The sequence below is a fragment of the Lolium rigidum genome, chromosome 3 (genome assembly GCF_022539505.1).
Source record: "Lolium rigidum isolate FL_2022 chromosome 3, APGP_CSIRO_Lrig_0.1, whole genome shotgun sequence".
In the NCBI taxonomy this organism is placed as follows: domain Eukaryota; kingdom Viridiplantae; phylum Streptophyta; class Magnoliopsida; order Poales; family Poaceae; genus Lolium; species Lolium rigidum.
The window spans coordinates 4,141,448-4,156,684 of NC_061510.1; the positions used below are offsets into that span (position 1 = coordinate 4,141,448).

General features: G+C 48.3%; 1 protein-coding gene and 1 pseudogene across 1 annotated transcript; both read left to right on the forward strand.

Annotated features, from left to right (window-relative positions):
- The first annotated feature begins 4,054 nt into the window (after positions 1-4,054).
- Positions 4,055-9,860, forward strand: LOC124704754 (annotated as a pseudogene).
- Positions 9,861-13,715: 3,855 nt separating this feature from the next.
- LOC124704755 lies at positions 13,716-14,456 on the forward strand. Its single transcript, XM_047237012.1, has one exon. The coding sequence runs from the start codon at positions 13,716-13,718 to the stop codon at positions 14,454-14,456; it is 741 nt and encodes a 246-aa protein (XP_047092968.1).
- The last annotated feature ends 781 nt before the right edge of the window (positions 14,457-15,237 follow it).

Here is a 15,237-nt window from a genome sequence, read left to right on the forward strand (position 1 = left end):
GGCACCTCCGTCACCTTTCCCGATCACATCGTTCACCGTCGCCTCTCCTTCCCCGATGACGCCCGTCTCGTCGTCGCCGATAACGGCTGGCTTGTCTTTTACCGTGAAGATGTCGAGGACGGACGACGTAGCTACCTCCTGCATAACCCTATCACGAGAACAACCCTGCCGCTCCTCGGGTTGGACGCCGTAATTGGTGATGTTTCGTATTTGTTCGAGATCCGAAAGGTGCTCATGCGGTCAACCGAGGATGATGTCATTGTCGTAACGACAAACAATTGGAATTACCCGATTATCTTGTGTCGCCCTGGAGACCCGGAGCATGGTTGCCCCGCCGGCGTGAGATGCCATATAGCTCTATATTTGACGTCGTGTTCCATGGAGGGAGTCTCTATGGGATCACGGGGCGCAACGGGAAAAAAAATGAAACCGTGTCTAGGAGGAACTAGACACTTTTTGATATAGTAGAAGCGGGACTTGGCGTGACAATTTCGAAATTCGTCCCTGACAGGAATCGAACTCCGGTCGTTAGGGTGCGCCACTGCGACCCCAACCACTGAGCTAAGCCCACAACGACCTTGTCGTGATGGATGTCGACCAGGATGACGATGGTACCCCTATCGTTGCAGATGTAAGATATGTTATCCAACACGTGCCGGGTGATAGTGACGACGAGGAGGAGGAGCAGGAGGAGGGAGAAGAAGGGTACATGGAAGACGGAGAATCATCAACTGATGACGAGGAAGAAGAGGTGCAGTACAACGAGGCATCGAGCATGGTTGAGGAGGATGAAGAGTTGGACGGGGCGTTTTGCGTCAACCATGAGTTCGACGATGATGATGGTGGCCAAGAAGTGTCAAGCAGCGATGCCGGATCGGAAGAGGGAGAGGATGGAGATTATGATGACGCGTCCAATATTTTAGATGAGACCGATCATCACAAGACGATGCTAAGGAACTTGGAGGGCAGGGGTGATCTTCATGACGGTGATATGATGGTTCCGAATGGCGTAGAGCTAGTCGGTTTTAGCCTGGACACTGGGCGATCAACTGGTGGCATCACGATCAGCCGACATCTCTTCGAGGCGAACGGCAAGCTGCTTATGGTTAAGCAGGAACACTACCAGCCAGTCAACTCTCGTGGATATAACCGCAAAGCTTGAGGTCCTAGAGGCAGATATTGGGACACGCATGTGGATTCCGGTGATCGGAGGTGTGTCAGGTGCACTCTTTGTGAGCGGGAGTTGCTCGAAATATGTTCCTTCGTTCAAAGAGGAAGGAGATGGATTGACATGCCACTTTGTGGATGAGCATCATGTGGTCGTCAATCAGAAATCTCAACCTTATAGTCCGTGTGAGACTGAACCGACGTGGCTTTTCCCGCAGACGCTAGTTGTATGACATCAAATAATGTTTTTGATTTATGTAAGTTGGATATTTTTTCGAGTCTCTCTACACTGTTTATGTGTTCTCTTCATAAGCTTCTGATCAAATTTGAGAGTTGAGACGTCAATATAGAAATGCTCACGCTGCTGAACGAGATTAAAGCCAAAGCAAGATCATGGTCCTCTCTTGAATTTGTACATAAAAAAATCTTCTCTATCAATGCATCGAAATGGAATGCTTATTGCGTTTTCATGAAAAATATAAACAAATGCTCAAATAGCAAAAAGAAATCTCAGAGCTGCCGTACATGTGACGTCCTACTTATGTGTTCTCTTCATAAGTTTGGCAAAGAAAGTAAGGAAAAATATAGAACCCCGAAGAAATTCTTTCTACCCATGCTTAGTTCGAGATCACAATATCACATGATAACTACGCGCAGTGGAAGGACAACCGCATGCATCGGTACCGGGACTGGGCCATACGTCATCACAACGAACCGGCTAGCGAAGCATCGCCAGTCAGGCAGGCACGCTTGTCCATTACGTAAATGAAACAAATCGGCTAGGACCGGAGTGCCACGACGGTCAAGTGACGATCTGGTGGTCAGTGTGCATCTTCAGGGCTGGCCTACATCGCCACGGGCATGGCCTGCATCGTCAGTCATGACGCACGGCGCTGCATCGGGGAAAAACACGAACTGGAGATCTGATATGAAGCAAAAAAATACGCTCCCCTTGTGTCGCCCCTTCTAGGAGATTGAGGGGCGAAACCCAACCCTAGCTCCTCCACGTCGCTCCCCCCTCTGTATCCCCCTCCTTATCGCCCACAGAGGTACCACAGGTCAAAGCTCGTGGCGCCGGTGAAGGAGACGGTGGAGGGGGAGATCTAGGCTCCCAGCTCCCCACGCGGTGATAGGTGGAGGAACTCCGCGCGGGCTCGTCGTGGTTGTTACAAATGGTCGGTGGGCTTCTCGTACTTTGATGGCTGGCCTCTTGTTTGGCTTTAGGTAAGGGCGGTTTCTACCACCGGCTTCCTTGGAGGGGGATCGAAAATTAGAGCGACGACCCAGCTGGAGTGAGTGTTGTCCTGCTGCTCTTGCCATGTGGGCGGTGGAGGGGCGCACTTTTAGTTTGCTTCCACTTATCAATAGTACCAACATATTTGGAAATTGGTTGAATGTGAGTTGGGTTTGCGCTTTGGTTAGGTCTATACGGAACTATCAAAATGAAATTGTTTTTAACAAGTATGGACTAACCAATTGCATGCACGTTATTCTAAAGGCAACACATTGGATCTACATGTGGTACTTCCTTCTCCCAACAGATCAACGTATATCTATGGACTTTGGGTGCAACCGACACGGCTGCACGAGACATCTGCAGCCTGGGTGGCTAGCGACATATATATATTAATATAAATAGACAATTCATAAGTGATTTTGTTATTTTTATTCGCCTAGTTGATCCGCGTATCCACCATTTGCTATCCATGATATTATAAATATATGAATGTTCTAATGCTATCAAACAAAAGTGATTGTGTATGCCAATTGATGTAGATGCTAGGTCCTATCTCCTTTCCAAATTAATGAAGCCTCTACTTAAGGTCGTATCGATGCCTCCATAGATCCACCGCCCATTCGTAGTCTCTCAAGTTCCTCGCTGTCCCCTAGTGTCACCTCCTCCTAAACTCCAACATGGATTCCTTCGAAGCTAATTTTCCCCTTCTGTATCTCGTCAGGCTATCCCTCCATTAGATCTATTGCTGGAATTGGAGTGAGAGCTCGAAAATAGGAGCCAACCCCCCCCCCCCCCACCCCCCAATCGACCATTGGGCTCAGACATAAGGGCCAGTTTCCAGGAATGCTCACAGGGACCAAACGGTAGCCTAGCCCACTTGTTCGTTCCCCTCTCGCCTCATCTCTCTGTTCCCCTCTTCACCGCCCGACTTACCCATCTCCCGATTCCCTTCTTCCTCGTCGTACAGTTCATCGTCCGTGTCTCATCATTCTTCTTGGCCTAAGAATTTGGCCGCGCACGCACCTTGATCATGCCATCACCCTAAAAAAACAAAGGAGGCATCGATGAGCAATTGTTGGTGCCGATGCCCACCTCCAACTTCTCTGCTCTTCCTACATTTGAGCTCATCGATGACGGCTTGCATTTTCCAAGAAAGCACAATTGTCTTAACTCAGAAAAATGCAGGCCTTATCAGCAAGTGTTCTAGGGCTAAAAATGGGCTGACGCGGTGGAGGCCAGGCCCGCCTCGAACGCAGCAACGGTCCGATGCGATGCGATCGACGGCTGACTCCATGTCCCAACGGTCTTCAGTTCGAATTCGGACGGCGGGTCGTCCAAACAGGCGAACAAAGAGGGGAAAACACACCCAAATCCAAATCGAAATCCACACACCGCGAGCCACCGCCCACCGCCCACCGCCGCGCTGCTCCGCCCACCTCCTCCGTCTCTCCTCCGCCGCCCCTAGCTAGCTCCCGGCAGCTCTCGCGGGCCGCGGATCCGATGGACTGCGACGCGGCGTCCGCGGCGGGGGACGACCCCATGGACTTCGCCTGGACCGCGGGGTGGCAGGCGGGGGGCGCGGCCGCCCGCGCCAGCCCCGGCACCGCCGACGCGCCCCATCCACCACCGCCACCGGCCTCTTCCCCTTCCCCGCAGGAGGAGGCGGAGTCCATGATCCTCGCGTCCGGGCCGCGCGTCGCCGTGGCCGGGCTCAGGCGGGCCGACTGCCGCGCAGGTGCTGTTCCTTCTCCCTCGTGTCTCGGGTTCCTTGGTCACTCCCCTGCGCGCATTTCCGGGGACCGTGTCTAGTTACTTCCGAGGCCTCGGCTAATCCTGCCGGATGCCGTGGATTTGGCTCTTCGGATCCGTGTGCGTACCGCTGCTACGGTGGATCTAATTGCAGTTCTGGGGTTGGGTCGGATAGATAACCCTAGGAATTGCACAGCCCCCCAAATTGCACTGGCCAGTTTTCCCTTTCTCAGCCATCAAACATGCGCGCTCATGCTATGACTAGTGTACTATTTCCCAGACAATGGTAGAATGTAATTAAGTTGAGAAACTGCCACCTTATATACAATGTTTACCTCAGCTCTGCAGTTCTTCTTATTATCCCTTCCCAGACAACGGTAGAAAGTAATTAAGTTGAGAAACTGCCATCAAATAATGTTTACCTTAGCTCTGCACTTCTTCTTATTATCCATTTGGTGCCTGTGATCAAGCAGATGAATGCGTCATGTTCGTCAACGCCGGTGGATGCGCGATGGAAGGCGCCGACCCCTCCGCACTGTTTTCCGCCGATTCCTTCTTCGAAGGCGGGGACGCGATAGAGACGTCCGAGGAGATAGCCGAAGGCGGCGACTACCCGTCGCTTTACAGCTCGGCGCGCTACGGCAACTTCAGCTACAAGTTCGATGGTCTTGCTCCAGGAGACTATTATTTGGATCTGCATTTCGCTGAGATAGTGCACACTGATGGGCCTAAGGGAATCAGATCGTTTGATGTGCTTGTGCAAGAAGACAAGGCAAGTGCACCAACTTGTCAGTCTCCGAGTCTAATTTAATTGCATGATTTCCTTCCACATGTTGCTCAGTCTGCCTTTTGGTTCACAGATTTTGTCGGAGCTTGATGTGTTCGCGGTGGTCGGAGGTAACAGGCCCCTGCAAGTGCTTGATATCAGGGCCACTGTTGAGAGCAATGGTGCTATGATCATCGATTTCAGGGGAGTGAGAGGAAACCCCATGGTTTGTGGCATCTGTATTCGGAAAGGCCCAGTATTGCCAGGTAATTAGTTTATTTTAGCTGGAGTGTGCTCCTTTATGAGCTTGCACTCAGAGAGATGATCTTATCGTTGAACATGCAGCGGCAAAGTCAGGTGCAAATGGGAGTGGTGCCTTGTGCAAAAGATGTTTAACTGATGTAGAGGTTTCTTCACCTATTCAGGTCAGTTTCCACAAACTGTTGTTGCATCATATCTGTTGTAATCCTGAGTCGTGATCCAGAGGTTTCTTCACCTATTCAGATCAGTTTCCATTAACTGTTGTTGCATCATATCTGTTGTAATCCTGATTCATGATCTAGAGGTTTCTTCACCTATTCAGATCAGTTTCCACAAACTGTTGTTGCATCATATCTGCCGTAATCATGATTCATGATGTAGAGGGTCCTGCACCTATTCAGATCAGTTTCTGCGAAGTGTTGTTGCATCATATCTGTTGTAATCCTGATTCATGAGTGGTGTACAAAATTGCAGAAAAGGACGGCTAAATTGATCTCAAAATATGAGAAGCAGATTGAGGAGCTAACCAGCCAATGCAACATGAAGTCTGACGAGTGCTCCATGGCATGGTCTTTAGTGGAATCCACCAATCAAGAGCTTGATAGACTTAAGATAGAGCTTCACCAAAAGCTTGTGCAGAGTGATACCTTTGGTACGTACAAATGTAATGCATTAATCGTCTTCCTATCCTAGTTTTTTAATGTACTCGTTATTGTTCTAATATATAACTACCTACAGAACAAGTCCTCGATACACAAACTGACCAACTAAGGAAGGTTTCTCAGAACTATGAAAATGACAAGAAACTCTGGGCTGCTGCCATATCTAACTTGGAAAGCAAAATCAAGGTAATGCTATTTCACTATCTGCAGTATCACAACAACTACAGGAAACAGTAAATGATTGATGTAGCTGCTGCTGATTGTGTCTTCTTAATACTCAGGCTATGAAACAAGAACAAGCATTATTATCTCTTGAAGCACACGACTGTGCAGACTCGATTCCTGATTTGAGTAAGATGATTGCAGCTGTTCAAGCCTTAGGTAATATCTGAAGTGGCATTGCTACACATATTTTCAAGTATTTAGCGGAAATAAATTGTAAGCATTGCATATTTTTATTACTGCAGTTGCACAATGCGAGGATCTGAAAATAAAGTACAACGAAGAGATGGCCAAGAGAAAGAGACTTCATAATATTGTCCAGGAAACAAAAGGTTCCTATTGCCCTCTGTGTATTCTGGTGCTTCCCCTTATTTATAGAATTTGGTCGGGAGAATGACTGCTATCTCTGTTATTTCAGGAAATATCAGGGTTTTCTGTCGATGCCGGCCCTTAAGCAAAGTTGAGACATCATCAGGATATAAATGTGTAGTGGACTTTGATGGAGCAAATGATGGTGACATCGGGATTATGAATGGAGCAAAAAAGACATTCAAGTTTGACAGAGTCTACACACCAAAGGATGATCAAGGTATCCCTGGTTACTTTGGAGTCGTGTTATGTTTTGTTGTATTCTCAACTGTTCTTACATTCAGAATAATGCTAATTACAGACTGCTTCTAGTTTATACTTCAAAGTTGGAGATATCCATGAATATGCAAAAATATTCTTTGTTTGTCTAATGTACATGTTTTATTCATGAACAGCCGAGGTGTACGCTGATGCTTCTCCGCTGGTCACGTCAGTGTTAGATGGGTACAATGTATGCATCTTTGCATATGGACAAACAGGGACTGGGAAAACCTTCACCATGGAAGGGACTGATAGGAACAGAGGAGTAAATTACAGAACTTTGGAAGAGCTGTTCAAAATCGCCGAGGAGAGAAAAGACTCTGTCACATACAACATATCTGTTAGTGTGCTTGAGGTTTACAATGAACAGATTAGAGACTTGCTTGCAACATCCCCTTCATCCAAGAAGTACAACTATTTTCCTTTAGCACCCTTCATATCTTGTTTCCAATAGTTTCAGCTTGTGGTAACCTGTATATGTTTGCATGTAGATTGGAGATCAAGCAAGCAAGTGAAGGATCCCATCATGTTCCTGGCATAGTTGAGGCAAAAGTTGAGAATATAAGTGAGGTTTGGGATGTCTTACAAACCGGAAGCAACTCTAGGGCTGTAGGGTCAAATAATGTGAATGAACATAGCAGTCGTTCGCACTGGTTAGTCATAATTAACATTATCATTTCATATATATTTTTTGAAACGATTTCATTTCTTTTGTGGTGTACTTGCTTCTGGACAATATGTTCTAACCTTCATATATTGTTTTCAGCATGCTTTGCATCATGGTGAGAGCAAAGAACCTGATAAATGGGGACTGCACAAGAAGTAAGCTCTGGCTAGTAGATTTGGCCGGAAGTGAGCGGTTAGCCAAGACTGACGCCCAAGGTGACCGGCTTAAGGAAGCCCAAAATATTAACAGGTCGCTTTCTGCTTTGGGTGATGTCATTTCAGCTCTTGCTTCCAGAAGTAGCCACATCCCTTACAGGTTTGTACTCTCAAATTAACAACACGTTTGCATCCATCAGCTCTGTTTCTCACCGTTTTCACACCTTTTTTCTGAGTAGAAATTCCAAGCTGACTCACTTGCTCCAAGATTCCTTAGGTAACTTTGATCTGTTTTTCCTGAAGAAAGCCATATCAAGAATTCTTTATTTCTGCTGCTCTACATTCTGTCAGTCAGCAACATGATTAATTTGCTCTTCTCTGTTCTTTACTTTGGTAACAGGAGGGGATTCGAAAGCCCTAATGTTTGTGCAGATTAGCCCATCCGACAATGATGTGTCTGAAACTTTGAGCTCATTAAACTTCGCTAGCCGTGTTCGTGGCATAGAATTGGGCCCAGCAAAGAAGCAGGTGGACACGGCAGAGCTTCAAAAGGTTAAACAGATGGTGAGGGTTAATATTGCCTTTTCCCGTACCTTACTTCTTTGCCTGGCTGAAGCTGACCTGATGGCATATATTTTTGGCTGAATGTATGTCAGCTCGAAAGGTCTAAGCAGGAAGCCAGACTTAAGGATGATTCTCTGAAAAAGCTGGAGGAGAACTGCCAAAATTTAGAGAACAAAGCCAAAGGAAAAGAGCAACTTTACAAAAGTTTGCAAGAAAAGGTACCTATAATTGGCTAATATTCCAGTATCGGATTTCCGATTGTTCTGTTGATTCTAGACTGCTTTTCTTCAACTAGTATGTTTCTCCTGAAAGACGTTTTGTAATAACTTGGCAGATAAAAGATCTTGAAAGCCAGTTGGATTCAAAGACGCATTCTCAAATTACTTCAGAGAAGCAGCAGTGTCAGCTTTCTGGAAAACTTAAGGAGAAAGAAGAAATCTGCACTGCCCTCCAGCAGAAGGTACGAGCGAAAGTAGTTAATGCTGTTAATAGCTAATTACTTGGAAATTCAGACATACATGCCCACACTACATCCTTTTGCAGATAGTGGACTTGGAGCGCAAAGTTCTACAGCAGCAACAATCGGACTCTGAGGCCGCAGTTCTTAAGCAAACGGTGTGAAACTTGACTGACTATAAATTTACCACTATAATCATCTATTGGCATTAGTTGATAAAGAGACTGTTTCAGATTGAGGAGCTGGAGCTAAAGCTAAAGGAACAGGAGCAACAAAGAGCAGTTGCAGAATCGAAGGTATTTTCTAGCTAGCTGCATGTGGTGTTAATGCAAATTCTCAAACCAGGGGTAACTGACACTTGTATTCCCCAAAAAATATAGGCGAGGGAAATAGGTCAAGAACTCTTGGAAGCACAGAAAACAGAATCGATGCTTCAGAGCAAGGTTAGCATTGCACTATTTTTTACATTTAGGGGGTACAAACTATGCAGAGCTTGACTTGGCATGCCCATGTTTCAGCTGCTAGATGTTGAGAAGAACTTGCAGGAGAGGACAACACTTGAGGACGCAACCATGATAGCACAGGAAACAGAACCAAAGCTTGAGAGCAAGGTTAGCGTTTTCTCAGAGCTGCAAGTTCTTACATTCAGACAAAAAATAAGGCAGAGCTTGATTTGGCATCATCTCCATGTTTCAGCTGCTAGATGTCGAGAAGAAGCTGCCAGAGGGGACGAAACTTGAGGACTCAGAGTTAATGCCTGCTCCCTCCATTTCCCTGCCAAGAGTCGTCCCTACCACCCCCGTGGAGGCAAAGGTGGCGGTGCTGCCTTCCCCAAGAGAGGAGGCGATGAGCGAGAAGGCGGCGCATCATCGCATCCTGAGAAGCTCAGATTCCGCCAACAAGCGAGTCCCTAGTTCCCTTTTCGCCGCCGCGCCCACAGAGGCCGTCAACGAGAGGAAGAGGAAAGGGGACGCGAGGAACACGATCGGCGGCGGCGAGGAGCACGAGAACAACCACCCCGGTGCCGGCGGTCATACTGCGGCGAGGAAAAGGAACTACAGCCTGCAGGGCAGCGGCGAGGAGGTTGAGAACAGCCATCCTGCTGCCAGGCAGAGGGGCGCGAGGAACAGGAGCCTGCAGGGCGAGGCGAGGTCGAAGAGGACGTCCACGGAGCCTCAGGCCAGGGTCCCGGTGAGGCCGTCGACGGCGGTGGGGTCGAGGGCGGCCGGCGCTGCTGCAAGTAAGACGGGTGCTGGGTCCAGGGTCACCAGGCCGCAGGCGCCGGCGGCGAGCAGCAACAAGACCAGAGGCTGGGTCAGGTAGTTCAGACTGAGGCTGTATGTTTTAGATGCCATTGTACTGATTGTACTGACTAGTGAGTGCAGTATGAGTATGGCCTGTGTAACTTTTAGGTGCTGCTGTACTTGTTAGAAGGCTCAACTTTTAGCTGAGCCGTGCTTTGCTGCAAACATCTTGCGCGGTGAATCACACGCGTGGTTGTATTTGCATTGTAGTGAATGGAGGACAACCTGGCTTTTCGATCCGAAAGGCACCTTCTCTGTGAAGTCTGCATACAAGCTGGGTGTTCTGCTCAGGGACTGAAAGCAGGGGCGTGAGGCAGCTAGCTCTAGTGACAGCCTCGGTGATGTTGGGGCAAAGTTCACCTGGAAAAAGATCTGGGCTCTACATGCACCAAACATGCTTAAAATGTTCGTGTGGTACCTAGCCCACAACAGTCTGGCCTGTAGAATGAAGATCTTGAAGCTCGGGGTGGAGCTGGATACTACTTGTCCTGTTTGTCACACGTTGGATGAAGACGGGGGCCATACTTTCCTAAAATGCAAAATGGTAAAAGCCTGTTGGAATTCTTTGGGCCTGGGAGCGGTCCGCGACCTCCTCCTGCCGTGCAGCTCGGCTCACGCCATGCTAGAGGAGTTGTGGAAGTGCGGGGAGGCAGAGCAGCTTAAGGCCCTGACCCTTATGTGGGAGTGGTGGAGTTTCAGGAACAAGGCCAATGCTGGAGATGGCTCCTCAAACCATCTTGTTGTTTGTGGTCGGGTGAAGCGGCACATGGTGGATTTTAAATGTCTAAAGTCTCCTGCTATTCCTCCCAAACCACCTGACATCACCAATTGGGTTAGGCCGCCTCAGAACCAGGTCAAGATAAACTTCGATGGAGCTTTCAACCAGGCCTCGGGTGAGGGGGGACGGGGCTACATCATCCGTGATCAGGCGGGCGATTTTGTTGCTGCTGGGTTAGAAATATCTGTGCACTTGAGAGATCCTCTGCACTCTGAAGCGGTTGCTTGTCTTGCCGCAGTTTCGGGAGCTATCAGAGTCGGTGCCAACAGAATTATCTTTGAATCTGATGCTTCAAACCTTGTCCAAGCTCTGAAGAGCAATGAGCTCGACAAGTCGTCAATTGGTGCCCTGCTGATGGAAGTGAGAAGCCTACCTATAGCTTCTCCTTTGCTAGGCGTTCTTATAACAATGCTGCCCATATGTTGGCTAGGCTAGGTGCAAGTAGTGAGTCTACTGACTCGTTTTGGGATGATCAAGCTCCCGTTTGTATCTCTAACATTTTAGCTAGTGATGTTGCTGGGCTAGAAGTTTAAATGGAATGCCATTTCCCGTCAAAAAAAAAAAAATGCAGTGTAACCTATTGGTAGAAATTGCAGTGTTGGCTATTTTATTTCGTTCAGTACTACGAAGTTTGAGTGCTACCTGATGCAATGATGCTTGAGTGAAAGCCTGAAACTGTGTTGTGCTTTGGTTTACTGCTAGGTTGGCACCGAGGCCTTGGCTACCGAGGCAAAGCAAAATTGGCCGTCAGAAACGCAAGGCAAGCGAGAAACGACGACGGGTTTTTGCCACGAGGAAAATGCAGTGAACCCGATCGCATCATTCAGTTGAGTGCCCCCGATCGAGAGAACCCATCCGTACCCCCCATCTGATGACGTCCATGTCAAAACAACTTGGCCAGCTGCGAGGCACAGTCCACTCCTTGTCGCGACGCGGTTCACGGCCATGCGTCACCGGACGCCCGCCACCGATGGATTCCACGGCGGTGCAGGTGTCGCGCATGCCAAAACCGTGTGCTCCGGTCCGGAAATCCCCCAATTCCCCAGCATCAGAGCAAGCGGACAAGCCGAAAATATCAGGCGGCCACGGTACAAGGCTCCTTTTCCAAACCATTTTCGCCGGCGTGTGCACAAGGCTATAGGCTATAGCCACAGCATATGTTTCCGGGTTTTAAAGTAATTTCTAAATGCAGTTCGAAATGTTAACAAAAATTCTAAACGCAAAATTGACGCATATATGTCGATAATCTATGTGCTCATAAAGTCGTTTCACCGAAAAATAACACAGATTTAGCATTCAAATATATTTTAGAACGGAGGTAATCTTTGTTAGATTTCTAATGGCCCGTGGCCTCTTAGAAATTTTACACCTTCCTCTTGGTCGTGCTGGTATGACAAGTTTTTGTCGTGTCTAGCTATCTCATATGGTGTGATCTAATTGGAGTAGCTAAACAAACGAGGACATGTCTTGGCTGGTTTTGACCCATCCTAAGCTAAAAATTGTCAAGTACAGTAACCAACATGGAGTGACCATAGGAGGAGTTAAAAAGTTTTCTAGAGGCCGCAAGTCGTGAGAAATTCCTCAAAGAAAAGTGGTGAGAAATGCAACTCTACTGTGCATAGGACATCCCTTCATGGCTCACCTTCTCTCTGTTTCTCCCTGTTTACCTATTTTGTGTCAAAAAGATTTTCTGCTCTACCAATCTATTATTCCAGTTGTAAAACTTAAAACCTCCGCAGCTTTTAAACCATAGATTCAGTTTTTGAACCGTTCGAATGTTTGAGTTCCTAGTGGAGCAAGCTTCAAATTAAAACTAATATTTATTTTTTATTTGACAAATTTTGAAATTCGACTTCTGAAACTTGACGAGCGGCGGTGAAAGCTGGTGAAGTTTTCCTATGAAACAATTAGTTTCGCTCTTATTTGACCTTCGATCGCCAAAGTTCGAAAATATTTAACATTTGTCGTAGATTTCAATTTAGGGACACGATTTTTTGTACTCCCTCCAACTCATATTGGTTGACTCCACTTTTTCTAGATACGTATGCACGTAGTAAAAAAAACTTAACTAGGTACATACGAATCTAGATAAAGTTGAATCAACTAATATGAACCGGTGGAAGTATCTAGTTTTAGCGAGTTTTATCATGTTCATCGTGTTTAAATGTGTTTTAGAGTTCAAATTTTAAATTTTGTCTAAATAAACTTGATTTGGGCCTGGTTAAAAGATATCGTAGAAAGAAATACGCATGTTTGAACACTTTTTTTTAATCTGATATACTCCCTCCGTTACTTTCTATAGTGCCTATAGATTTTTTGCATTTGTTTCAGAATATAAGTTTGTAACTTAGCTTTTTTCCAATTACCCCTCCCCGTTCAGCTCCCAAATCGTTCAGGTCCCAAATTTGTTATGGTAAACTAGTAAGATATGGATTTTCCAAATTTTACGTTGATCTCAAATCGTTCAGCTAGGGGTCTTGTGTAAAAACTACTCTTGCGCTAATTTTCGTGCCAAAAAATTATAGGCACTATAGAATGGAACAGAGGGAGTATATTTTAGTAATTACGGGCTCTTTCAGATTCAACACTGTAAACTAAATCCATCACGTAGAAGATGTCGGCACCCCTCGCCAGCTAGTTCATTTTCGAATTTGCAAAAAAAAAAAAAAAAAAAAAACTGACTTCATTCAATGACCTAGTAAAAGAGGACATACAGGGTACTCGCGTGGAATTATGTGACCTAGTAAAAAAGGGTAGGTCCGTCGAATTAGTTTCATGTCAAAGTACTTGCGGAAGAAGTCCCAGCCAAACCGTGTGCCCCCGTGTCGCGTGCGCGGTCCGCACCCCCCGTTTCCACCTCCAAAAACCACGAGCTCCCGCGCCCACCGATCAGATCCCCACCACCACCCGCGTCTCCCGTCGTCGTCTTCTTCTTCCCTGCCTCCCGCGCTCACACGCACGCACGCACTATTTATCACCATACCTCCTACGACCCCGCGGCACCAACACGAGAGATCACACAGCATCGAGCTCGAGGTGAACCTACGAAGCAAACCAAGTCGCACTACTTACGATCAAAGCAGCTAGCTAGCAGCAATGTGCAGAGGAACCGTGGACGACGGCAGCCTCCTCCGCCCGCACCTCCGGCGGCAGCGGCTCGTGGTCCGCGCCTTCTACCTCCGCATGTCCTCCACATCCTGCACCTCCACGCCGCACCCGCCCGAGGAGCTCACGCTCGTCTACCACCCGGCCATCGGCGGCGCGGCGCTGGAGCTCGCCGGCCGCGCGCTCCCGCCGGCGTCTGCCGTTCACGTGCCCCTCCTGCGCGTCCGCGGCGACGCGGGCAAGGCCAAGGAGGAGGTGGCGTACGCCAGCGCCGACCGCGTCTCGGCGGCCGAGGGCGCGCGGTTCGCGGTGTTCGCGCCGGGCAAGGAGCTGATCGCGGAGGGCGTGTTCTTGCGGGGACCTGGAGGGTGGCGCGTGGAGTGCCGCCGCGCGCTGGCGTCAAGGGCGCGGGTGGCGGAGGTGGTGGTACTCGCGGAGGGCGGCGTGCTGGTCAGGGCCAGGGCGAAGGCGTCGGTCGGGTGCCTGACCAGGCTCGAGGGGATACCGGAGGAGGAGCCGTGCGGGTGCGGGGCATGCGGGGAGGAGGAGTGGGAGGTGGTCGACGACGACGGCAGCGACAGCGGTGACGATGAGTGCTGGAAGGCGCGCGAGGAGGCGGCGGAGGTGGAGACGGTGCGGTGGGCGCTGGAGATGGGCGCGTGGGCGGTGTGCGTCGGCGTCGGCCTGCTCGCCACCGCACGCCGGTTCAGCCGGAAGCGGGCGCTCCGATGAGCTGCCGCGTGGCTTCCCTCCAAGAGGAAATTGTTCCGTTTTCCTTTCACGAGTCAAAGTGTATTAGTACTACTTGCAAAATTTTGTACAGTAGAGTTTTCCAGAATTGTATGTACAGGAAATCGATCAACACAGACGCTTTACCGTTCAATCAGGCTATGTTCTTCTTTGCGTCCTGGGACATGTCATTGCATGCCCGATCAGTGTCAGCCAAAATCAAGATTTCACCACTAGTGTAACTCTACTCTGATCATCAGCACGATCTTTAAGACTCTGAATGTACATTTAAACCACAAGATCAGCGCCAAGTTCGCCGGGAACTTATCCAGAGAAGCTATGTAGCAGACAGGAACATAACAACACTTGCAGAACAAGCATAGCCATCAGAAACTTTGACCTTAATATTAGTTATTATCACCTCGTTGGTGGCTGACAGTGCCAGGTCCGTTGAATCAATCCACAATGAGGATCTTTATCCTGTTCCCACCATGACTTCGATTCGTTCGAATTCTCCTGCCGAGTCAATCGCCATAGCTTCAGCGACAAGAAACGGAGAACAGTTGCATCAAACTACTACGTACTTGCTAAATTGAAAAAAATGACTGCTGGCACATAGTCGGGATGGAGCCAGGAACTCAAATCAAGGGGGGCGAGCTTTGAGAGGGGCAGAACTTGCTAAAATACTATGATAAAGGAGCTGACATGGTTTATATTACAAAAAAAATCTTGAGCATAGGGGGGCGTAGCTCCTGCTCGTCCCTCCTTGAATCCGTCCCTGGTT

Coding starts and splice junctions, on each gene's coding strand:
- LOC124704755 (XM_047237012.1), top strand. CDS start 13,716: ATGTGCAGAGGAACCGTGGACGACGGCAGCCTCCTCCGCCCGCACCTC.